Here is a 26368-nt window from a genome sequence, read left to right on the forward strand (position 1 = left end):
AGGAATCACCTCAGCCCTTTGGTCCACCGGCAAAGCCCAAGACGTGGAATGCGTGTGCGGGGCTGAGGGGATAACTGAAACCATCTCTGCGCCTGTTCGAGCTCCATGGCTCACGCGCAGCGCCGTCATGTTAACATTTGGTCCTCATTGCAGAGACGGGCAAAATGCAATACCCTGGGCCAAAGTCACTCACCCTCCTTAGAAAAGTATATGAAGAGCAACAGTTCAGCCTGTGAACTCCAACAAACCTAGGCTTGACGTTCAGGAAACCGTATAGGATGAGCTGTATTATAGCCAGTGTGTCTTTGGCTTTCTCACCTCCTCTTTCCTCTGCTCCACAGAACTAAATTTAAACCAGTATATGAAGTATAATTACACAAAAAGACATGTTTTTCTTTGTAGTATAATACAATGTTTCTTGCTATTATYCTGATATATTTAGCCAGTGCTAGAAGCTGTTCACAGAGTTTGCGAGCATTCGAAGGCAGCACGTAAGATGACGCTAGTTTCCGTCGTGACTGCTTCAGCCCTACAAACTTCATTCCCCTGCTGCTCAAAGCGAATTTAGCCTGAGCTTTTCGTTCCGCGAGGCTCCTTGCGGGGTCTGAACGCAGCGCTTACCACAATAACAATAATCCTGGGTGTCTCCAGACTCTCCGTGTTCCTTGTTAACCTTCAGTCACAAAGTAATGAGATGCATCAGGCATCATCAAGCTGGCCTGAGGGGTTACAAATCTGGATCAGGGCCACATACTGTACTAATTGCTTCTAATAAATTACATATTTCAGGAGGGACATCACGATTTTAATCATTTATTCTGCATGTTGTTTCCTTTGGAGAGAAGAACAAGCAAGCACTAAACAAGCCCAGCATCTGAAATTCATGGCAGAAGCTAGAAAGACCTCATTTAATATCGACCATCATTGTAAATACCAGAATTATGCATGTCTCAAATCCCTGGGTATGAACACTTTGAGAACAGCCAGTGAGTCCTGTTTGTTTTAATGAGGCAAACYAAAATAATGTCTTTGCATGTCACTTAGATTTATAACAACTCAGATTTAATCCCATTTCAAATGCTGTAGCTAGGGCCTAGCTCAAAAAAAAGTCATTGTTTCTATGCAAAGAAAAATACATTAAGAGGGGAATTTAAAGGACATATTCTCCCAAAAGCCTTCAGTGTGACTATCAGGACTTTTATTAYTTTGAATCTGAGCAGACATACAACTCAGTGAGGGAAGAGAGAATCAAATGAACCTTTCACCTCTGCGGGGAAAATCTTTAATTATGATTTGACGATGGCTAATTGCAAAGGTGGTTCAGTGAACACAGAAAAGCTATGTGAGTTTTCTTTAAAGCCCACTGAAATTAGTAAGAATCATTATGCTGGTCTCAATGGCCTTTCGCCTGATGAACCAGGAGGAGCGAAGGGTTCCTCATCCCCTAATCGCCAGCACACCCGCACCAGCGGACTCGCTGAGGATGAGATCCTCARAGCCCCGGGGAACGCGCACTTCCTTCGGCCTGCGAGACCTTGGGGGATTTAAATAGCTGCTAGTATTAATAGCAATAGCTGCTAGATAAYGTGGAGACTTGTGAGCTCTAGGGAGAAATGCAGGTTTGTGAACGACTCGGGCGCTGCCTCGTGTTCGTCTTCGTAAACCCTGCTGCCTCTCACTTTAGTCTGTGCTTCTTTTCAAGGATGAGTTGAGATACCAAAAAACCCTGATAATCTTGGTAAAAGGAAGCAGGATGTGATGCAAAGAGTAGCCTGGGGATGGGCAGTTGCAGCTGTAGCTCTGAGATTCTAGTTCTTGGGTGGCAGTGAGATGCTAAGGACATGCCGGTAGCTGGGTAAGCACAACCGCTCRCAGCCTCGCACAGCCCAGCCCAACCCGACCGTCCCAGCACAGCCTTGGCAGTGGGCCGTACCCCCGCTCGGCCTCTCCGTGCGGGAGGGCGACCGTCCCCTCTCAGACTGCTCTGAAGAGGGGAAGCCAAAGAGGCTTCAACGGGCAGCCTCTCTTTTAGCCCTCAGACCAGAAAAATGAAGATATCTGTAAGGATGCTGTTTATGGATGGATGGACATTCTTGCTAAAACACCTGCGCTTCTACTTTGATACACTGGGAAAGGACCAAAAGATCCCTCCGGGCTTTCCTACAGAAGCAGATAGGAGAGGGAGGCCTCAAGCAATGAGAACTGACTGAGAAAGCCTGCACTAGGTAAAACTAGTGACCTGCCTAAWTGAGAAACCTTCTTCTGGTTGCTTTTAAAGCATTCTTCATAGGGAAGTGCAAACAGGCCTCTGCACACGAAGAAAGGGAGCTTAAAACAAAAGGAGAAGATGATGGGGATTCAAGCTCAGTGCTTAAGTGCATTAGAAGCTAGAGAAGGACGAGAATTTGAAACACAGACAGGAAAGGCAAAGAGCAAGGGAAGAGGGAAGGGAATCAATGAAGGGAGCCAGAGCTTATGAATTCATAGAACAAAAGAAAAAAATAACAGATTTTCAAGCATATAGAATAAACTTTTCATTGATGTAAACCAGTGTGAGCTTATTAAAGGCAAAGGGATATGTTGGATCTGTTGAAAGTTTAGTCTATTAATTACATTTGAGTGGACCTGAAAAATAGAAAGCAATTTCAGCCTTCCTAACTTTCAGTACTTCCTTAGTTATAATTACTATCTGGAGTTAAGAGGTATCAAAATACTGAAAAACAATGTGATAAGAGGTTAACCATAAAGTACTAAAAATATTATGGATTAATGTGATGCAATCTTCAAACTCTGAGTTTACTAACTTTGCATACTACAGTGACGGCATGGCATTAGCAAACAGCAGTGCAACAGGTTTAGCAAAAGAAATATTTTCCAAAAAAAAAAAAAAAAAGGAGAACATCTATCTTTGACATCCATTAGCCATAGTAATATAATACTAACTAAGCACTAACTGTGCTGCACTGTTATCTGGTTTGCTGTYGGATTTGCTCTGCAGATTACCACTTAAATCAATAGCTCTCACATTGATTTTTTGAGCATGCTGCATTCCAGTAAAAAGCACAGTGTGCTGAGACTAGTCAGCTGTTTGCTCCACCTGCAGGGACTCCGATGCATTTTCATTTACGAAGATAAATGCAGAGACAAAGCACCACAAATATACACAAATATCCGCTGCACCACAACATGGCACTGGCTCTGCAGACACATCACTTGCTACACCTAGGACTGTGGTTGRGACGGTGCAGCCACTGCAAGGATGGGCCCAAACACTCGGGAGCAATATGAGACCAGTAACAACCCTGCCTTTCAGTCTAGTGACTGCTGTGGCAGAAGGGGAAAATATGCCCACATTTATGTGTTTCATGTAACATGTATTATAGTCCTGATACTGTATTACTGAGTGATCACCACTGTTGTATGATTTAGCTTTCACTCCTTCTAACCAAGTCAACTCTTTCTTATTTTGTTTGCAATTACAAAATGCAGCTTAATTCACTCCTGCTTTCTCTCTCTCTTGCTTAACCTAAATGCCTGCCGAGTTTATGAAACCGGCAGTCTTTTTCGCTCACACAATTTGGTAATATTTTCAAGGAACTGGCAGCAAAAAAGTTTTAAATTAAAAGAAAAAAAATCTCAAGAACTACTTTGAGATTCTGAGTCTCAGGGTGTGCAGCACGAAGGTCCCCCACGGTTTCTCCTGGAGACCTCGCGGTCGCTGCCAGGAAGCAGAGCTGATGCTTGGTGACAGCTCCTCTTTCCTCCAGCRCCCCGTGCTCGGCTGCTGCTCTGGGCTCCCCGGCTCTGCACTCACATGTGAACTTGGGTTATGTCTGGGAACTTGGATATAACAGCAATTAAAAGCTACTGAAATGCCAAAGCAGTATAACAAATGGAAATGTTTGTTGCTCTTTTCCACCAGGAGTTCTGCTTCAAGGCTTGGGGACAGGAATTAAGATTTATTATCTCATCTTTGAATGTAAGATGCCAGATATATTCTATCCCACCATCCATTAATAACAGCCCTAGAGGTTATGGAGCAGCCATAGAGGATGTGGAAGAGGGGCTGTTCAGCATCCAAAATCTCATTCTTTACTGTGTACTGAGGATCATTTTTTGAGAATACTGAAGGAGAAGCTGAGCCTGCAGAAACTACCATATTCAAAGCTCTGGGATTAATTTATAATTATGAATTCTGCTATTCTGAAAATATTGCTAAATATTGCTATCTTCGACAGCTTCAACATCTAGAAAACTTCAACTACTTAAATCATTATAGGACTTTTACAAAATTCTGCTTTTTACAGTAATGCTTTCATAGCACTGGCTCTTTCTGATTGCTACATGTTTGCTTCTTAGTCTCTTAGTCCAAGCAAAATAACTCTCATGTTTTCACAACAGCAAAGAGCAAGGAATGGCAAATTTTCTATTCTAAGTTATTTTTAAACAGGTAGGATAGTGTTATGCGTCCTTCGCAGTATGGTAAATTTGGAGCAACCCAGMCTGTTTGCAAGAAGGTTTATTAACTTCCAGGTTCCCACCTGTGTAGCTGGGAGTACTACATAGTTTAGGGTGCTAAGGGAAATAGGAAGGGTATTTGGTGTAAACTATGTTCTGTTTACAAGGTGTAAACAAGACAGCTGTGTGCTATCTTGAATCATACACTTTCCTACCACTCATTAGGAATTAAGCTGATGTAGAAATGAACTATCCCGGTTACTTCCGCAGACCTCCATAGGATATTAATGTCAACGCCGAGCTGCTGCTGGCCCTTGAGAGCCARAATACCGTCCCAGTATCACAGAGCTCTTCACTTACACAGTACTTAGTTTATACCTTATACAGCAAAATAACATGTTAGTGAGAGCGGTAGATATTACTGCTACCCATGCAAGTTATTGTAATTGCCTATAATAAGATTGTTTCTAGTATCTAGTAAATCAGCTTTTCCCCATTTTGGCCAACAGATCGATAGGAAGTCTTCTGAGGCACCTGCGTGATGTTGTAAGCCTTGCGAAGGCGAGTGCTGGAGAACCGAAGCTGCAGAAGGAGGCAGGTAGGGCACCTAGCGACAGCGTGGGCGTTTCACGCTACAAATCGCTCCGTACCTTTGATGGCGGGCGGCGCGTACACGCTCTGCTTCCTCTGCTTCGGGGAGGCGCTCTGTGCCTGCGGAGGGGAAACACAGACGCCGGCCGGTGAGCGGCGCAGGCGGCCCCCGSCCGGGACCTGAGCCCGGGCGAGCCTGCCGACCCGAACGGCTAAGCTTTTCAGCAATCGCTTACTGCAAAAGCAGTGTAACTGTGCGAGGATCCAGCTGACGACAAGCTGCCCGGAATACGTGCCGCCAGGCTAAGGCAGCACGGCTTTCCCAGAATGAAAGCCGTTAGGTTGGTGTCTACACAAATACGGAATATCCTCACAGCCAAAGGTGGCCAAATTGCGTAAGATCTCACGCTGAGCTTTTGACATGGCTAGTTTTAAATATTATAAGCATCATATGACACTCCACCCCCAAAAGGGTTCAAAAAGCTGTGCACAGGCAAGCTTTATTTTTTCCCATCTAATCAGTTCCTAACTGTATTCGGTCATGATGATGTCATCTTTCCCCAAATACTTTCTAGAAGTGCTCCTATTTTTTCCCTGAGTTCTTTYGTCTGATATATCGTCAGTGAATTTTAATCAGATTTCTTTCTTCAAGAAGCAGATGAGATGGCTCTGAAGAAAAGCACTTTCACAAACATGTAATCCTATTGCCTTTTCCTATCATAACTGATGGAACAATAACACTTACAGATAAAAAAAAAGTCTTATTTTGAAAGAGAAACCTATTTATAAATTGTGTGATAGGCTGTTGATCCTGATCCCAGTAAATCTTTTTTTGTCTGCATTCGAATCCAAATTTGAAACGATCRATACTGCCTACTGCTATTTAAAGCTCTGTCTGCGTCTCAGCGTGCGGCGAAGGGGAAGGCGGTCAGGGCCATGCAGGCACGCGGCACAGAGGGACCGGCAGAGGCGAGCGGAGAAGCTAGCTCTTGACTGCTCTGCAAACGGTATCAGTCTGAGGTCTGCCGGGTGTTCGGCAAACGGGCGGGAAGGAGACGAGCCTGCAACGGTTTTGTGGTCCCACCGCGAGCTGTAGCCCAACGCTCCAACTAAGCTGGATGMGGGGACCTCCCAGGGTACTCCGTTTTGATGTGGCAAAAAGGACGCTGGCCGTCCGCCCCTGGGTTTCGGAGCTCCCTGCGATGGGGGCAGTGGAGAGCTGGCCAGAGCTTTTCGGAGAAGAGCCCTGTTCGTGCACAAGCGTGGCTTGAAAGCGGTGGGCCCGGAAGGGCTGYGCACTGAAGGTGGCGTGACAATGTGAACAAAACCATAAGCTGGGGCGAATGAGTAAGTTTCAAGGGGCTTTCAACAATAAATGCATTTAAAAAYACGTTTCACTTACTTCTCCTTGTGAGATGTTTGTTCTCTTCTCATCTTTTTCTAAAAGAGGAAAAGACATGGATAGAGAGAAGTTAGTACAAAGAGTGTTTCCCTCAGCGCGACGTGTTGCAGCTCTGCCCGGGGCTCTGCAGCACTGTTGTAAATACGAAATTACTCTGCTGCTTTACAGCTTTTCTTTCTCTTTTGTGTTTCTCAGAAAACCTCAGGCCTTGCTCTTCATAAGCGTTTAGACACCTAACTCCCATTCTGCGCTTAATTAATTTGTGCGTAAGATGAAGTTACGTTTCAAGCATTGTGTTGATGTAATTAACGGTCAGAAAGGGTTAGTCTTCYGGTGATGATTTCCCAAATATTTTACAAAGATCACATAGGATCTTTGATGCAAAGTAGTTTGGAGCGCTAAACTAAATTTTGTTACTAAAAATAGTGACATCAATCTTTCATTGTACCAACACGGCATCTAAAATTTTCCACTTGCAGATATCCGTGTGCAATTTCCACTGAGGTCTGACAGATCTGTAAATGTAGATCTGAAGGAAAAGCTAAGTCTACGTCATATCACTTCATCTGACTTTTTCTGCAATTGTAAACTGCTTCTGGTGTGATGGGTGTGAGGGAAAGAGCCAGTCACGGCAGACTGATAGYGTTTCATATTGTACTCTATACCGCTGTATCTGTGCACCTTCAGAGGTATTAAATGGCTTAAAAAGAGGAATTAAAATGACTCTTAAAAAGTGTAGATCAAAACAGATCTGATTACTAAAGCATAGTCCAGCAGATACAGAATTAGACAAGGCCAGTTCCTGCCATTGAAATTTGTATGAACTTTGGTAAATGACTCATCGCTTCCTTGACTTCCCTACCTGAAAATAAATATAGCAGCACCTATTATACTTTGTAGATCACTCCGGGGTATGAAGACAGGCTGTCCGAATGAGTAATCATTTATATCRTTGTAATTTTTATTATTAGTTGCATGCAAGAGAGACATTGATTTCAAAAATTCAGTAATAGGTTTTTTTTTTTTTAGCTCAAGATACAGGGTTTAGTTTGGAGGCTGAAATTTGAATAAATCTCCAACTTCCATCAGAGTACAATGCAAAGTTATGTCACCTTCCCTCCCCAAYCCTAAACTTGCCCAGTATTGGTAAACCGAAGTGGAGGCTTGGATAAGRAACAAAAATTGAAAACCAGCAGCATTGTCCAGTTTCTGGTTTCACTTCAAGAATATGCACAACTAACACTTTGGGCTTGYGCTTTTAGAGTGCTTAGCGGGGTGACACCAAACCTGCCACAACTGTCCCCTTTCCAACCTCTTCTTTCTCCCAGCAGCCCGTATATGACAGGCACCTTTGTGAACAGGAATTGGCCTTGTACGGAGTTAGAATAATCATTCATATCTGTAAGGCAARCAGTGCCAATGAATAACATCACAACAACATGAAAATTTAAGAAGGACTTACAAAATCACACAAACAAACCGGTTTTTCAAATCTAGTAAACAGAGATCAGAAATGAGCCTACAGGTGCAAAGGAGACAGGCTTGAGGCAGCAGGTGTGAGCTGTTTTGAATGAGTTGTGAAAAGAAATGAAAGGTAGAGATGGTTAGAGGTGCAATTTCATCAGTGGTACRTTGCAATCCCATTTTCCTAGAAAAGACTATCTCTATGCATGCTATCAGTATATATACCAGTACTACAACAGGCTACATGTGGCACTGAAATGATTCCATGCAGAAGATCTCTGAGACAATTATGAAAAAAATTATGATGAGACTAGAAGGTACAAGGAAAGAAAGAACATTATCAGTAAGCTAATGCAGATCAGACATATCCACCTAATGGAAGCCAAACAAGCCACAGACCCACCCTTAAATCTCTGCCAAACACATTGATAATAAAAAGCTCAATTTTTTTTATTAAACCCTCAAATGCTTTTCAAGAGGGATCAGGCCATGATCTGAAATCCAGTCACAAATACCAGGCTTGATTCTCAAGAGAGAATGAAATCCTCAGTTCCTCGCTGTCCTTCGGTTCCCATTGACTACTATGGAGTCAGGCTTCCACTCACACACCACCATATTCACATAGAACGAGCAATTTCCTGTTCATGTTTGCAATGAGGCATCGTGGAGAACACGAATACAGTTATTTAGGTATTTCTCTCTTTTTGAAGTGAAGTGCAGTCTCTTGGTAGATAACTTTTCCCTACAAGTTCCCTCTCTTCCGAGGGACAGGACAGAAAGAGAAGATTTTTCAGTGATGCTCCATGTTCCGCCCTCACAGAACACAATATTGCTGTATTACATTCCAAATCTGAACATTTTACCAGTTTGACTTATTTTTGGCTGCTCTAATTAGCTGACAAGAGTCTAATCTGCTGAAGTTGTTCCTTGGCAGTTCTTGTGGTTTTGTTTTTAAGTGGCATATTAGAAACCATATGAAGAGCTGAGATCAGATTTGTACATGCCCAAGTTATTGGAAAGTAGAGGCATCCAAAAATAAATCTGGAGCTTTGATTAGAGTTTCTTTATACCTCTGTTGTGGCAACAGCATTTGTTGGCTTTCTCCCGTGCTGGGTAAATAATATCTGACGCTAGTGCGACCCTTAAGTCAGGTAAACTGGCCTAGAACCTGGCAAAATAAGGAAGGTTCAGGCTGTAGGCAGTCTTCGCRGGAAGGGAAAAGGTCCGTGTTGCATCAGTGAACAATTCAATCTGAAGGATATTTCTATCAGTCCAAATATGAAAACAAATGCTCTGAACGAGCCTTTATTTCTTTAAGGACAGTCACGTCTGTAAGTATATCTGCCTACATGGAGCTCATTTCAGGGTTAGAGTCGTAGGCTTTCGTCTTTACCCAGTGCAAAATTCCCCTCACTTTCAGGGAAACCCATGAGGTTTCATCCACTATATTACTGAAATAAGGAGGAAGAAACACCAAGGGATTTCTCTCCTGCAAGCTCTTATTAGCACAGCTCTCTTGAATGTTTATTAGCACAGCTACCAACCAGACTGACATAATATGCTGAGCGGCTCCAAAGGGATCATCAGATAAATGAGGTCAGAAACCAACCAAGTCTATGGGAGCCAGAATGACAACTGCTTGATGCTGATGGTCACTATTCTCGTGAATCTCTATTACTGCGCAAACAGCATGACCAGGCTGGGGGAAGCCTTATGGTCATTTCAGAATGAGATTAAAATTCATCTGCCTCTCTTCTCCCGCCGGATAATGTTAATGCACTTGGAGCCACTGTGCAGGGCAAGAGGTGACATATTTTACAGRACTTGGCCTCTGATGTCACCCATGGGCTCTGCAGTGGAGTCATCCTGCAGAAGCTTATCTCATCCAGCTAAGTACCCTGCTTTCTTTCCCTTTGGCAAGAGCAAATAAAAGCTTTTTCTGTAGGATTTCAGTCGGGCACTGGAGGAACAGAACGGGTCACAGAGGGCGGCTTTTACACAGAAGAAACTCAGTAAGTGGCTGGTATAATTGTTGGAGAAAGCTTTATGTGGAAAGTTTGGAATTTTCCTTGGGAAAACAAAGCTGGAAAGTTTCAGATAAAAATCACAGAGGGCTAATAGGACTTTAGATTTTGGTAATTTTTTGTTGTGATGTCTAAATTTTCCCTTAAAACTAATAATTACAGTACTCTTTAATTGCTCAGATAGTGGACATAACACATGAGCTGTACTCATATGACATTTAAGTTAAATAATGACTTAACGACTTGTTCAATGATTTAAACAAGAATGGTCTGAATCTCAGAGAAATCAGTCTCAATAAAATTTAAGGGCACCATGTCACTGTTGGCCTGGAGCCTTTTTATAATCMTGAGACACTATGTAAACAGGAGAAAGCAAAGCAGATGAAACAGAAGCAAGGAGCCAGGCTGGCATGCGAGCACTGCAGCTGSGATACTGCAGATGTTAACCTCAAGCTACAAAGAAATCAGAAGATGCTAACGCTATGTGTCCTTAAACATATGAAGGAAATGGACCAAATGCTGATGTCTTATGAATACAACTGACGGTAATACACAGCTTTGCAGGTAGGAGTAGGAGACTTCAACCTTCCTGGCTCTGTCCCCACCAAGCCTCCCTGCCACAGGCACAGGTGAGGCTCGTGCCTTTGGCCAGTGGAAAGCGCTGCTCTGCTCCCAGCTTTGCTGCATGTTACCGGGTAACCGTTCCGGCTAACTTTTTAAAAATGCACTTAAATAGCACAGACCTACATGAACTGCGTGAAGAAATGGACAATTTATCAAATAATTCTCCATCCTCCTGCCACTTAGTGGCAGATGGACCTGAATTCTTCTGAAAATCTTAGTTTTGATCACTTCACATTTCAATTCCCTTATCAGTAAAATGAAGGATGTTTATTTATTAATTTTATCTACCAGCTTGCCTTGCTGCTGTTTGCCACTGGTATTTGTATAGCAAGCTCACTGAAACGTGACCATCAATTTGTAAATTGATGGGCATAATATTATTTTGTTYTTCCACTATCAAAACTATTCTTCTTTTCCTCCAGAAAACAAGATAAGGAAAAAAAATATTTTATACTCTGTATTTGGCAATATTGTAACTACTTCACTGGTGCAGCTAGCATCCCATGTCACTTTACTAAACCACTGTGCTAAGAAATGGGGAAAAAGTCCAGTAAGACAAGCACACAAAACGCTCATCTAGGTAATTGTTTGACTTTGCTTGCTGGTTTTTATTTGCCAGTATCTATCTATGAAAACTTGACTATGGGCATAGATGTAATTACATTTAATTACTAAAAAATATCCTGGTAAGCCCTGCCAGCATGAGTATATGTTTCTGAAAATCTTCACATCGAAAAAGCTCCTCATTAAACTTAGCAGTTTTTTAGCTACTCTGAAAAAAGTAGCTAGGGGGTCTTCTCCCCTCCTCAGTCAGGTGCCGACGGGGGAGCGCGTACCTTACCGCTCCGCTGCATCTCGCACCTTCACCGCCCTCTGCATTACTGCCTCCTCCTAGCGGGAACACTAACACCAAGGTCTGGGCAGGAAACAATAAAATAGGCATTGCTCGATACACAAGCGTTTCCTTGCTCATTCTATAAGGTGCTTTCTGCTAAAATAAGCAGTTTGTGCCTTCACCACCAGAGCTCCTGTTACTTGGCTCAAGGTCKAACGTGGAGCAGATGGCTCCTCTACCTTAGGTATTTGCACAGCATAACAACCCCGACTGGCTCAAGGGGACACAGAAAGCCCCAGCGGCAGACCAAACCGAAGGACGGGGACGAGTCCCAGACGCGCGGAGCTTGGCCGGCGGCCGGCACCGCGCTCTCGCGGAGCCGTGGAAGGAGCCAGGCTCCCGCAGGGTCGGAGCGCTTCGCAGCACCGCGGCCCTCACCACCGCTTTTTGAAAACAAAGCGCATAAGCGGGCCACTGTCTTGAAAAGTTATACCAGAATAACTTCAGATGAAATTACGTTGTGGCCTTTTCCACTGATTTTTACTATTTTCTTTCCTTAAAAAAAAAAAAGGAGAGAGAGAGAGAGAGAGAGAGACCTCTGTTCTGCAGAATTCTCTTCCTACTCGGTCAGATTCTTTGAATTTATGTTAACACACTTCTTTTCACAGCATTAGAAAGCTGAATTGATAACTATCCATGCGTGTGTGCGTGTGCACAGTTCTTCAAAAGAGAATTCTTCTCTTGGTGCAGCGTTGGCACGGCCCAAACACAAAGTGAGGCAGTGTTCACTTCTATTCAGCTCCGGGGCAGCGTTTCACCACGCAGAAGAGTAGGCTGTTGGTGGACCCGCGGGCAGAGCTGCAAATCCAGCGCTGTGACAGTGACTGCCGGAGAAGGGAGCCAGCCCAAGCCAGGCTACGCCGCCACTCTGCGCTTGGTCCACCAAGGCCAYGGTCTCCAGGTCCCTGCTCCTGCGCCGGCAGCGGCATCACCATTGGCAGCCCACGCCAAGGGCTTGTGTTCACCTGAACTTCTTTTACATCAAGCCCAGTTCTTCTCAGATCAGTGGAAAACGGGCCTGCAATGAGTGTATTACTCACTCACTTTTAGTATCTACAAGTGATTTCAGCCCAAGTATAGTTGGCTGTGGTGTCTCGCACACTCATTTGCCGCAGCGTAGCCCTAGTTTGGGTAGAAGTTTTCCCCAGCTAACTCTTGATTGTAACCAGCCTTTCAGAGTCCACTAAGCTGCCACAGGCTGTATGAGCCACCTGTTTGGACATTTTGACATAAATTAGCCCACGTACATAGTTTTGTATTTCCCACCTTCGATACTGAAGTACTCACTAGTGGTACTGAGCAGGAGTCTCCTTCTTTAGGACAAATCCTTGCTAATGGTGCTGAAAGTCAACTTGYAAATGAAGAAAACCACCATCCATTCCTGCCAACACAACAGCATCYGTTCCAAACACCGTCTGCACCTCCGAGAACCACGCAGACAGTATCTAAGGACCTACGGATAACTGCACAGCCTTTCGGGTATGAAATAAAACCACTTTTCATGAATTACGCAGATCATTCTTTCCCCAAACCATACAGTCTGAGACTGTGATTCTGTTTGGAGGAAACTGGAGACATTGCAAACCTCAAATGTGAATCTGTTTACATCATACCAATCGCAGAAGGGAACTATGGCACCTGATTCACCACCTTGCTATTCCGGTTTCATGCCAGCGTAACTCATGGAAATCGGTTAGTTTTGCTGGCATAGAATATAACCACGATGAATCAGGTCTGCAATGTTACCACAGAACAGTCACAAATTACCATAACAAGCACAAAAAAACCCCTCAGACCTTCTCCCAAGCTTTTTGTTGTCAACTTCTCATTCTCCCTTCCCCCAAACTATTACATGGAAGTAAAAAAAAGTTATAAATAAGTCTCAAAATATACRTTAGAGTATTTTGGATAAGAACTTAAATTTAATTCTTTATTTTCTCCCCTTTTATCAATAACTATTGGTTCTTTCCACTTTCTTGGATACTATGGGCACACAGGAGGCAAAACACTGCGTCACCTTTGTAACCGAAGCCATTTTGCTAGCGGAGGTCACCTCTCAGCTTGATCAGGAAGCACGCATGGGAGCGCATGGGCGTAGGAAAGAGCGCGTCCGCATCCGACGTGCTTCGCTGCTCCGGCGGGGAGAGCACGAGCCGAGCAGCTCCTGCTGGCCTCCGTGAGCAGTTACGCACGCAAGCGGCCACCTGCCCCCGGGCGGACGGGGCTCCAGGAGACCTGCGATGCCTTTCTCCTGCTCTCAGGGCCTTCGGGGTTGGCAACGTTGAGGCCCCACCGCAGCTACGGCCAGACCTACACACCTCTCTGATTCTGCCCCTCTTCCGGCTGCCCTAGGCTCTTTTGGACGTGAGACTCTCTCTGACACGACACTGGCTTTAAATGGTAACACCAAAAACTGATGGAGCGTGTGTCGTGTCGTGTCTCTGCCCAAAATAGCAGAAAAAAAGAAAAGTGRTTTTAACAGTTTTTTAAGGGATCTGGAAAAATATGTATCATAATTAGAAGGACTTTTTGGTGGCAGAAGATACTAATTTGATAGAAATGGCATGAACAACTTGTAATATTTGACAAGKTTTTTTTTTTTTTTTAGTATTTTTATTATTTTACTTATAATCCTAGTTGTGAAGAACTAGACCACACAGCAGGTTTCATGAAAAAGCCTGTAATGAAAAAAGCCCATGTAGAAGTCTACTTTTCTCAGACAGACACCCCGCATCTCCCGTTCATGGGAGGCAGCAGTCCGCAGCCTGCTCCACGCAGAGCAGCAGGGAACGCCTGAGCAGGCTTTTCCAAACACGAAGCCCCTAATCAGTCATATGGGGACAATTACAGACTTGGCAGTTCTTCCCAGACACAGAAATCAACTCCGGGAGAAATAGTCTTTTAAAATAAATCTTCTGTTCAAATAACCGATGCAAAGACCGACTTTAAATCACAATATAAACAATGCGAGACTTGAATTTAAAGTCTTTTTATTGCTTTCTAAGCCCCACAAGCTCCTTTTCAGTGAAGTAAACAGAAATGGCTTTCAAAGAACAAATGACTAACATGGAATCAGAATGAAGTGCAAGGATTTTTTTTTTCTTTCAGGCTCTCAGATGGCACATATGCTGACACAATATAAGTGTTTTATTAGCTGAGCTAAGTTGGCAAAGATAAAGAAGCCAGGAACATCAGGAATGATCTTGAGATAAACTTCTTTTTATATAATCTGCAGCCAATCACTGATCAATTCATCAAACTGTAGAACGGAGAAACCAACCAGTAGGACCACAAGGTGTCACTGCATACAGAAATTCCAGTTCAATYTTAAGAGCAAGCTGCTTCAGAGCTCCACCGAGGTAACCCATTCCAAAGGAATATCATTCAGTTGAAAGCAAATCATTTCTTCTATTTCCAGTACAGTAAAGTTACATTTAACCATAAGTCTTTGCAATTGGCCACAGGCAGCACAGCATGTGCACAAATTACCCCCGACAATCCAAAAAGAGCGAGATGCTTCCACGTCTTGTTTCACTTCACATCATGGGAAAGTGAGCACTGCTCCAAATAGAAGTTCAAACCACGTTGAGGGCTACTCAGAGTACATACTGTGGCATATATAAGGTCTATATCAGCAATACAGATCAGACAAAGCAGAATTTGTGAGGAAAGTGAAAAGCAGAATCATTTTACCACTGACTTCAATAGGCCATAAGCAAAGGGAAGTTTTTCTGCTAACTTCAAAGTCATGATTTCATCCAAGAGACATAGCACAAATCTAGAAGAAAAGCAAAAAAGAAAAGCAAAAGGCAAAGCAAAGAGAAGACAAGATTTGAACTACTTTCTCATTTAAAGAACTAGTTCTAGAGTTACTGCAACTGAGAAAGAACTTCAGCCACATGTAGACTGGGTTCCTAGTCATTACCTAAACCAAAAAATGACAGTCACATTAATGTTCACGCCAGTTTTGAAGATCCATGTTAATTCATTCAACTAAATAAAAATACATGAGATAAACTGAAGAAAACTGCAGTGATTGGCAATGCCAAATTTAAAATGTTTGGCCGCTTGGTCTAAAATTTGATTGGAAACTTAACAAAATTAACAAACATTAACAAAAATGTGCAAAGTAAAGGCTTAAAAGATACATGATTATCTATGTGGATATCCATTCAGGATGATTTCCTTAAATCAATTAATTCTTGCTCTTGCAGATGGAATCACGGAGTCAGCCTGGCCGTGCTGGAGTTCAAAGGGAAGTACAAGGAGACCTTGGAAAAGCAGAGTCTGTCACAGCGATACGGAACAATGTAAAGGATGCGGACTGGAAAATCAACCTAAAGCATAGTGCGGTGCCTCAAAATTCATCAGACAATGCAGAAGGAGACCTCACCTAATTGCAAGGTTATATTGACACAGGGTCTCCTCTGACACAAAAGCAGACGTCAGTAAAGATTACATCTCTGCTGCATGGGATGAGGGTAATTTCCACACTCACAACACAACCTTGCCTAGCCTGAAAAACAGCAGCGAAAGAAAAGCCTTACACGAAGGAGAAAGGAAGTAGAAGAAAAAGCAAAGTTAAAAACTCTTTTAAAAGTTACAGGAGAGCCTGCTACTGAGTGACTGCCAGAGAATATTCAGAGAAACAGATTCAAAAACCAGAAACTTCTCAGTGAAATCAACGTGGCTAAGCAAAGCGTACTGCCAGACTATTAAATATTGGCAAAACATGGCTACTGACCAAACTGCATTCACAAAACTACCCAAGCAGCTTGCAATTAATTTGTCCATTGGCTGCAATAATCAGAGCAACGCATCAGTTTGTGCAAAGATGTAAAATGTTCRTTGAATACAAAAAGAAGCTAAGTACCTTGAGAAAACTGTTCCCTAAACTTGAATTCATCAGTAATAATGAATAGCGTTATTAAAGTGTTACCTTCCAGCTGCTTGCCTGCTTTATGCTTAATTCATGCTTAAATAGCTCAATGAAGAGGTTGAAGACCTAAATACAACTGAGGCAAAGATTATAAGAAAAATCCATAGTCATCAGAAATACAACACTAACTGATCTCCTAATATACATTTGAGCCATTTCCTAATAGCTTCACATACAGGAATCAATTGTGATGAAAAATAGCTCAGAATTGACCCACTGATGGTAATCTTTGTACCTCAGCTACAGCTGCAATAACTATCACTGTGAGCCGTTTCATTCTTTATTGTGAGCTGTAAAAATATTCTAAGCTCTAAAATAAAAAACAGCAGCAGCAGCCAAAAGTAAAAAAAGTCAAACACTTCTTAGCATGCTATAGCTCATAGAGCCATGAAAGAAAAAAGAAATATATCGTAGCTGAGTAACTGCGTATTGTATATTCTGGAAAATGGCATTTGCCATGGGAGAAGAAAACAAATAGAAAACAATAAAATTTTTCCTTAGACAGTGATTCAGGCTTTGATGATTATTGCTGCCTATAGGGTTTCCTTCCTTTCGAAATAATACCTCCAGGATTTCAGTAAAGAACGCACTTTAAGGCTAGTCTTTGCCAGCTACTCTCTCCTCTCTAGTTTGCACATATTACAAAGCTCCTCACATACACGCATCAGTTCACGCATGAATCAAGTGGGCTGTTAATAATAATACTTCCTGGGTTTTAGAATCCTCTCTACAAAAAGAAGATGCAAATATTGGTAATGCAAATTCTTTGCTTCGTCTCATATATGGAAGCTTAAAAGGTCAACAAAATGAGGCTCCATAATTTCATTCTCACCGTGAACATGACTATACAGGATGGAAATGACAATGCAATAATTTGTTAACTAAGATAGCCCGTAATTTCCAAAGACGTTTTTCAGAATTTCTAYTAACCTCACTAACTACAGAGGCAGAAGTGACCCAATGTTTCATTTTATACATTTCCATCAGTACTAGCACAGTCAGAAGCACATCACTGTGATTCATATGAGATGATYTGTTCCACACCCTCTTATGGGATATGCTATATATATTAAGGTGCAACTCATACACTAGCGTCAGCATTTTAGGAGTCTTGACAGCACATTTCTGAACAATTACAGTCCTGCTGTCTACTTACTGCAGTTCAAAAGAAACAGTAAAACTTGAAGATTCTCTAGATCAAAAAATCTTCTGGAGCACAATTCTTTAAAAGGAAGCTGACGTTCAGGAGGTTTTTCTCCCTTACCTTCCCCCACATTCAGCTATTGGCTCATCAAAACAATTGCATTTCAAAGAGAAAAGGTAATAAAATAGCACTTAGTAATATGGTTACATGGTTAGGTTACATGGAGATCAGCTGGTCTTGTAGGTTAAATTGCTCTGTGATTCTGTAGCTGACCCCGCCAGCACATGCAGATGCTAATGTAGTGAGGAGAAGGTGGAGCAAGCATGGTGGCTACCTAGCAGAGATGGTGGCTAAGATGGCAGATGTTGTTGTTCGGTGGTTGTCAGAGAAGAGGCAGGAAAGGTTCGTCCAGRTCTATGCATTAGGCTGCTGCCGGAGAACGGCCATGGAAGGGAAACTTCAGAAAGGCTTACAGGGAGTGCTACCACCACAAGCCTCTCTCTCTTCTGAGCAAGAGGCTTAATGCTGAAATGTTTGGAGTGTGGGATGCCTGCGTGGCAGGATAAATGGTGCTGTAGGATGCAGTAGGGCTTAGCGCTTTATTAGACTTTCCATCTGGCTCAGTCAAGCTCATAGCCTGCTCTGCACGACTCCCCCCTGCTYATGTTGTCAGAGTGAAGGATATGGCCTCAGACGAGTAACAGCTTTTATAATGCACATTTGCCTACTCAGCTCCACTAACCGGCTTTGCAAGTGGAGTTGCATCATACGGAACGAACAGTTGTAAGGCATCCGTCCCCCGTGGCACGTCTGCGTCCCAACGTCCCAGGGAAGCCACGTACGAAGCGCGAGCACGCACCCGTACTGCATTCTGCTACTAAGACACTCTCCCGATGCCCCAGTAAAGCCACAGGTCATCAAAAAATATTTGGAATATTGATGTTGAATAGCTGCACGAATAGGATTTTGCAGAGGAGGAGGGGGAAATGGTGCCGATCCAATGGACGTACAGCTTTATTCTACTCTAGAACAGCTTCGATCACTGCAGAAAGAGATTCGGCTGGCCCAGCCGACCCCCTTTCCCCCAGCCCCGGCTGCCAGGAGCCGCAGCAGCCCAGCCTCGTCCGGCTGACGGGAACTCTTGCGACTGATGGCTGCTGCTTGTTGTTCAGTCTCTGCTAGCACTGCACTCAGATTTGTTAAATTCATACGTCAAGTGTATTTTCAAATGAAGCTTCAGTTTCAGCTACTTCACATAAAGAGTTAAATTTTGTCTCTGGGAACTCGGTAAGTGAGGTTGTCTTGACTGATGCTGAAAACACAACCCCACCCCCCCAGCAGTCTGAACATAATGAGGTTAGTGCTAAAAGCTGGATTCTCTCTCATCTGTCGGCATTATCTCTTTATCCTGCACACGTCCCCACGGTAAATGAATGTTGCATTACGTACTAAATAGTAGAGGTGAGATAAGCCCTGGTTTTGGAGGGGGTCTTTGGTGTGTCCCTCCCCTCCCCCAGCAAGGCTGAAATGGATTATTAATGGATTTTTGTTCATTACCTTGTTTGTGCAAAAAGTAAATGCATCGATATTATCACATTATCAAAGTATAATTCAACATAACCTTAAACAAAATAATTTGACGTTTTTATTCAAAACACTACTTCTCCCTGTGTTCAGATGGAACTAGTAACTATTATCTTAAATTACTTCATTCAAATTGTCTCTAAATATTTTGCTATTAAAAAAAAAATCTCAAAATACAAACATAATATTTTTTACAGGCCAAACTGGATCTATTTTGAGCTATTTTGAGCTGAATATTTTCAACACCACCAAGCCAAAAAATTGCATGCTCACGTAGCTGCATTAAATATTATGTGAGAATTTTGACTATAAGAAGCAGTTAACTACAGTGAGGCATTTCACTTCTTAAATAGAAAGCTCACAATCTAGTCAGAACCCTCACCAAAAACGAATGGTACGCAGYGTGTAATTATTTGGCTTAGTGCAAATCTGTTAGGGTACTTCTGGCAAAATATTAAGCCTTATGAGGGTAATAAAGTCAGAAGCTGTCAAACTAACTTTCTTACGTTGCCAGCATTATGTATTACACTGCTATTTTCTACCCATGCTGATAGACTTCTTTGTCGTGTTAATAAGCAGCAAGATGATAACAGAAGTGAACAGTCCAAAAGCTTATCTGACACCAGACAACCAAGCAGCTGGAGATCTGTAACATGAACCTATATATATTAAAAATGATTCCAAAATAATCTCCTAGGATGGAAGGAGGCTGTTTCTATGTTGCTTTTGTATAAGGAATGAGGAAAACAGATAAAGAGTACAAGGTTCAGTTCTAAAAATATCTCCTTTACTTCGAGATAGTTCCACGGACGCTGACCCTCCAGCCCAAAGCCAACCGCAGGCAGGCAGAGCAAGCATGCCATGATACGTCTGAGGAGCTCAGCCACACTCAYGGGGAGCGGATAATTTAGCTGTTAACATTTGAGACCAAAATGAGAGAAACGGATAAACACAGTTCTGCMGAACTGGGAGCGAGTAAACTATTTTGGCATCACGTCCCCGCAGCTGCACCGCTTCTCTGGTCTAGGTCAGAGACCTGAGTCCTGGCTGTCAAGGCTCAACCTCTATTTCCAGTCTGCCTGGCTGGTTCAGCCCGCTTCACACACCAGAGCCTGTGCAGACTAGGTCTGGATCACGTTCTCGCTCTTCTCACCAAGAGAGGACAAGTGCTGGTGAGTGCAAGAGACTCCTTGACTTGTTTTGATTGTGAATTTACTCACTTCAGCCAACTRGACTGTGGTCAGTAAAATAAAACAAGCTTATATGTATTATGTATCATGTAGAATGTGCTATGACATCTTAATTAAACATTTGAAATGACTGAAGCATGGATTATAATAAGTCATGAAAAATAAGTGAATTTGACTTGAACATGCATGACACCTTTTTGTTTTGACTTTCTTGGAGTAATTTCCACTATGAAAATTTCTGAAAAGGGACACTAATTATTACTGCTAATATAAATTGTGAATTACAATTTCTTGTGAAATTCACTCTTTCTGTAAGTTATGTTTTTAGCATGTACATGTTTTGGGGGGAGAAGTGAGGAGGAAAAAAAAAGAGGCAAGAGTCCTCAGAATACCTACCAGTACTTAGCAGGAGACGCTTCTCCTGCCAAACTCCTGTTGGCATTCCCAACGGAGGAGACCATCAAGAGATACTGTCTCTCCCAGCTGCCTGTCTTCTATTGGTGATACCTTGCAGAGTGAGAGGCGGTGGCTCCCGGCCCTCGGGGACRGGACGCCCTCCTCCAAGGCGATGCAGCCCCACTCCGGGTCCGGCTCCCCCGGGTTCAGAGCTGGTCGGTGACACCTGGCAGCTGCCAGAGGCAGGTCGCTGCACGGCAGAGGGGACGATGTGCTTTGAGCCCCGTGGAGACCCTGGCCTTTGAAAGGAGAGGTCTTGGCGCTGTGAAAGGCAGCTGTTTTGGGATCCTAGCTCCTACCAGGTTCATCACTGCTCTGGCTCCTTACACAAATATCTCTACTGTTCTCCTCATTTAGAGCATTACCTAACCAACTAAATAAGGCAGTTCAAACTCAGTCTTTCAGCTGAACATCCAATTCAAGTTTCAGACAGTGCTATCTACTTAAATTACCTATACCTACTACATACATTGGGGTCAAATAGTGCAACTAGTAACATGAATGAATAGTTCTTCTATAGAAAGTTGAGCTCACTGACTTCAGTGCTTGGCCATCAAAAACCTGCCATTTGGAGATCTCTTGGTTTGCTTCCTCTAYTAACACCCTGCTGTCAGACTGTTATCACTCGAGACCTTTTGGTTTCTTCATAGAGATGTTTTACCATACCAGCAGTGTGGTTCAGGGATTTAGACTGCCGTTTGCAAGTGGCAAAGGCTCATCCTGAGCTGGAGCTGAAGACCACAGATCACACCCTAAAGAGAAATCGTCCTTGTAGTCCTCATACCTATAACTCTTATATACACAGTATACTATTAGCAGCGCTGATGCCTACAGCAGCCAAAGCAAGAGCAGGGGCAAGAACAGTGACCACACATCACCCAGAGAAAGTTCAGTTGGTGTTGCAGTCGCCTGAGGCTACTAGAGCTGTTCAGAGTGACAGATCTGAAAGTCTTGGCTCTTTTCCACCTTCAGAACATGAGGCTTACCCAGGCACTATAAGAAACAGTGCTTAGGAGYGCGTTTTACACAATGACTAAAACGTTCCCAGTGCATGTTTATATTTGTGCACTAATACATTTCCTGATCTGAAAGAATAGCACAAATGCATTGAATCTTATCTCAATTGCTGACAAAGCTAAGTGAAATACAGGGTAGAAATAAGAATGAAAGCCAAGTGAATTAGAAACAATGCAATCGCTCAGCTAGCCACTGGGTAAATACATTCCACAAAACTCTATACATTTACCAAGAGTGAGGGAAAGAAAAGTAACTAAAACAGAAGTAGCTTGGCCAAGACATCCAGTCRCAGCTTCTTAGCAGTGAAATGCATCTGAAGTGTTCAGCACTGCAGCTTGGGGTCTCATCTGACACTGATTTCAGYCTTATCTACCACAGCACGCATCTTCCACCAAAGTTTTACAGTCTAGGTCCAGATCCCCTGTACTAAGCAGAAAGGACAGTGAAACCAGAGTCCACTGCAGCTACTTGAAGTCTATTCTTAAAGGGTGGAGGATATTCAAAATATCTTCTGCAAAATCTTATTAACCAGTCTACTTGCTGGATCTCAAAAGCACRTGGATGCCTTTGTGATAATCTCTAATTTAGGCCCAACACTGCACCAGTCAACCTAAACAGACTAAAACCTAGTCCTCCAGCTTGCTCTCCTTACCATACCGCGGAGCGCCTGACAGCTCTTTTGGCAGACAACGGCTGTGACATAAAATCCTCACCCTTTCGTGAAAACACAGCATGTGCTTCCTGTCCACACAAGTATGGGAGTGCCTGCATTTGAAAGATGCTAAGCAAAAGGAAAGATTTTTTTCTTAAAAACAGTTTCACTGCTTCTGTTTGGAACCTGTGAGCTGTCGCCTCTGGGCTGCATTAAAAACAGCTCAGACAGTTTCCTGTCCATGTCTTATGTTCAAGAACTGCATCGTGGCATCTTTACGTGCAAGGAAATTATGCTGTGGCTTGTCCCAGGGATTTCTGTGATCCTGAGCTGCAGCATAAATTCAAAGTAACCTGAATACAGGACCATTCTAGCCCAGTTTATATAGATAAGAAAAACGGATGTAGCTTGCCACCAAATATTTGCTGTCATACTAGCTACATAAGCCAGCAAACAGCAGGATTTACTCAACCATATGTACTTTCTCCTCCGTTCTGGAAGCCTTTTATGGCATTTATGGCCTCATATAATGTTTGTTATATATATTTCACTGCCTCATTGGGTCAGCTGGCCCTTCTAGCAAGGGGGATGCAGGCCTGAACCTCACAGTGGTACTTACTGCCCTGACTGCCAGCGCCTCTTCTCTGGTCACCTTTAGCCACCACTAATATACACAGAGCAGCACTTATCCTGTAGCGTGTGCACAGGAAACGGATCTTTCTCATTTGCTTTTTGCCATACCTCCATAACGTCCTAGAGTGAAATAAAAACAGCTAGCTTGCTTAACTGGTATGCACAGGTAGCCTATAGAAAAGCCAAGTAGTTTGGCAAAAAAAAAATACATAGTTAATGACAGTTTTTATTGATGAACTGCTTTCTCTGAATACTTTATTACAATATTAGAAGCCTAAATTTTCAATTGAAAACAGCTGTTATTGGCTTACTCACTTTCTATTTCCTGAACCAAAGCAAGCAGTGTATCCTAAGTAGCCAGAATCTCATGCTTTTGAAAAACATATCAGTTTTCATGAACGGTGAGGCCAAGAATTCTCTGCTGATTCAAGTTTCAGTGAAACTTTTGTCTGAAAAAGGACAGCAGGAAAAGTTTTACAAACACCTGTCTCCTACCTAATAGGTCTTCTTTGATCTCAGGCTATTTTGTCTCGGGAGAAAAAAAAATGTGAGCGTTAGATGTAAAACAAATACACTCATTTACTTAGAAGTAAAATGTAACAAATATTAGTCACAAACATTAATTTTGTATAGAGAATATGGCACTTTTTCCCCTCAAGGATATGCCTGTGGTATCATATTCTTCATCAGAAGAGCATGGTAATGAGGTTCATCGTGCAGGGAAAGTATGGGAGTGCCTAGAACCAATTTAGCATAAAAAAAAAAAATCTACTTTGGGTTGTCATGGAACTGCAGCAGGTGTAAGGACAACTGTTCCTCCCACCACCCATCCAGCTGTGTTGTTTGCTACCATACTAAATATTGACGCTGATCCCAGGGCACCTAAGGAGGCTCTGGGGAAGCAGCAGCAAGCTGAAATGCATGAACCCCTGCCYGGGCAAAAGCCAGTCCGCTGGGAACACGGTGGGAAAACTGCTAATGCCCCAACACCAGCAGCAAGCAAGTTTCTTCTCTGGAGAGGGGTACAGCTTTCTTATCTTCAGTTACGATTTCCAGAACTCAGAAAGCTCAGATTTTGTACCAATTTGTAGTTGGTATATATGTTTTATATTGCTTTTGTAGTGATAATATCTTCTTTACCTTGAAACGAGACTCATGAAAACAAAAAGGCAGCTCTGGGGAAGAATTATCAAAACACTGTGCTATGTTTTTCTTATTTCCAAACACTGAGTAACATTTACGTTACAAGCAAGGAAGCCAAAACATGCAACAATTAAAAAGGAGATTTGGAAACAGCAGATACCTAGGAAGTCCAGAAATGCAGAAGTTTTATCCTAATGTTTGCCATTATTCTAAAGCTTCAAGAAACCTGAGCACTTTGACACAAGTCGAACAGACTTTGCCGGCCAGGCCGTTTGAAGTTGCGCTGGCTCCGTGACAAAGCTCGTCCGCGCTCGTCCAAGAACATCAGCGCTGCTTCCTGATCAAAGCGAGCACTAACGACATTCAACCTGAGACGTGGTCTGAAATGCTTTCTTCCCCCAGCCATCACTTTTCTACATCACTACCAGCTTATACTTGAGCCACTGCAGCACGACGCTCTGCTAGTTTACAGCACAGTTAGACTTTAAGTAGTAAGAACTGGTTTTGAGATATATATATATGTGTGTGTGTGTGTGTGTGTGTGTGTGTGTGTGTGTGTGTGTTTTTTATATATATATATATATATATATTCCTCCACGCTGTGTAAGGAGATAATAACTTTTGAGTATATTATGGCTGTGCAGAAAAAGGTTGCTTACAGAGTATGGTAATTTTCAGTTTCTGTTACTTTCAGTCATGCCACAAAACAAAGAGGAAGCAAGAGAGCTTTAGTAATTTTTGGATTAAGCTCCTGTGCAGCACAACACTTAAATGTGTCCTTAAAACAAAGCACATGTTTATGTCACATGAAGTGACTGTGGCTGCAGCAGGATATGACTCGGTTACCCAAGTAGCCCATACAGGAATCTTGCACAGGATGAGATACTGCACATTTTTGTAGTTCTGTTCACTAGTATCTGTCTTTGATTTCAAATATCTGCTTTGGTTACAAATAGTAAACAGGTCTTTAAGTTCAAAAAAGGTAAAATTGATTAGATATTATAAAATCAGACACCATATGCCCATAAAATATAGCTCCGCTGACAGCAACTGAAGTACAATAGAGCTAAGTAATTTGATAACTTGAATCTTGATCTTTTTGGCGCTAGTTCCTCTGCTCGGATTCATGCCAGAGCAATTTACAGAGTATTTACAGACAAAATTAAGGGCTTATTCATTTTTATTTTGCTTCACAACCTACACTGCCCACTGCAGTCACTACTGTTGCTGTTGCAACCCAAATTTCTCTTTTGCTAACTTTGACCGCAGGCGTATGTCGTGTCCACCAGAGCGGACAGGAGAAAGCACACCAGCCGATGATACTGCGTGCTGGGTATAGCCCCTGCCGTCCGACCCACCGCTCGTTTTTTAATCATTTAGTGGAGTCTGGCACTTACTGTCTCCTTGGAAGCAAGGAAGCCAAGTAGACGCTTGTTACAGTTTTTCAGAAGCTGTCATCAGTTTAAAACTACTCAGCCTTAGTWTCCACTCCACCTTCACTTCAAGCCGCCGTGGCCCTTACCTAAATCAGTGAYGGCAGACTCCTATCAAATCTGTAGCATACCTCAAGGGTGGATGAGAAGACTTAGAAGAAAACAACTGTTTCAAACCTTTGCACAGTACAACTTAAATTGAATTTATTTTAAAGCTCTGAAATGTCCAAAAACATTTTAATTCCTTTCTGGTTTCCAGATGGGTCTGCATCCAGAACATCAAAATACCACAAAAATGCTGCTTTTTTTCCTGCTGCAATCAGGAGCAGCTGCAACAGAAGCCTACAGAAAAGCCTGATTCCTAGAAACTTTTGAAAATTTTCAAAATAAAATAAGTTTACATCATTTGAGGAAACTGCATGGGCATCTGAACACTCAGAAGCACAGCGAGACACATGTTTCAGACCCTTGGAAGCAGATCCTTCACTAGCCTGTTTGCTCCTAAGGAGGGAATTGAGTGCTCCCATGCGTAAAAGTCAAGAGAGAGGATTCGGCTTTGCAGCCCTAACCAGGCAGGCGACTACGACAAGCCCGCTTCAGTTCTCTGCCCTGCGGTTTCCCCACTGATCTGGAGAATCATGTTTCCAAAGCAATATATTGAGAGTCAAATTTATATAATTACCATTATTATTATTTTCTTGACTGTAAATATGTGCAGT

At 42.8% G+C, this 26368-nt stretch overlaps 1 protein-coding gene across 1 annotated transcript in view; it reads right to left on the reverse strand.

The window, feature by feature from the left end:
- Positions 1-26368, reverse strand: part of PPP1R1C (protein phosphatase 1 regulatory inhibitor subunit 1C) — a 45403-nt gene that overhangs the window by 14863 nt on the left and 4172 nt on the right. Inside the window, exons 3-4 of the mRNA XM_085320932.1 lie at positions 6452-6489; positions 5109-5169 (exon numbers count right to left, since the gene is read on the reverse strand). Coding sequence (XP_085177058.1) covers positions 5109-5169; positions 6452-6489 — 99 coding nt within the window. The remainder of the gene's footprint in view (positions 1-5108; positions 5170-6451; positions 6490-26368) is intronic.

Source organism: Rhea americana, unplaced genomic scaffold (genome assembly GCF_003343005.1).
Source record: "Rhea americana isolate MKP2758 unplaced genomic scaffold, rheAme1 scaffold_12, whole genome shotgun sequence".
Lineage (NCBI taxonomy): Eukaryota > Metazoa > Chordata > Aves > Rheiformes > Rheidae > Rhea > Rhea americana.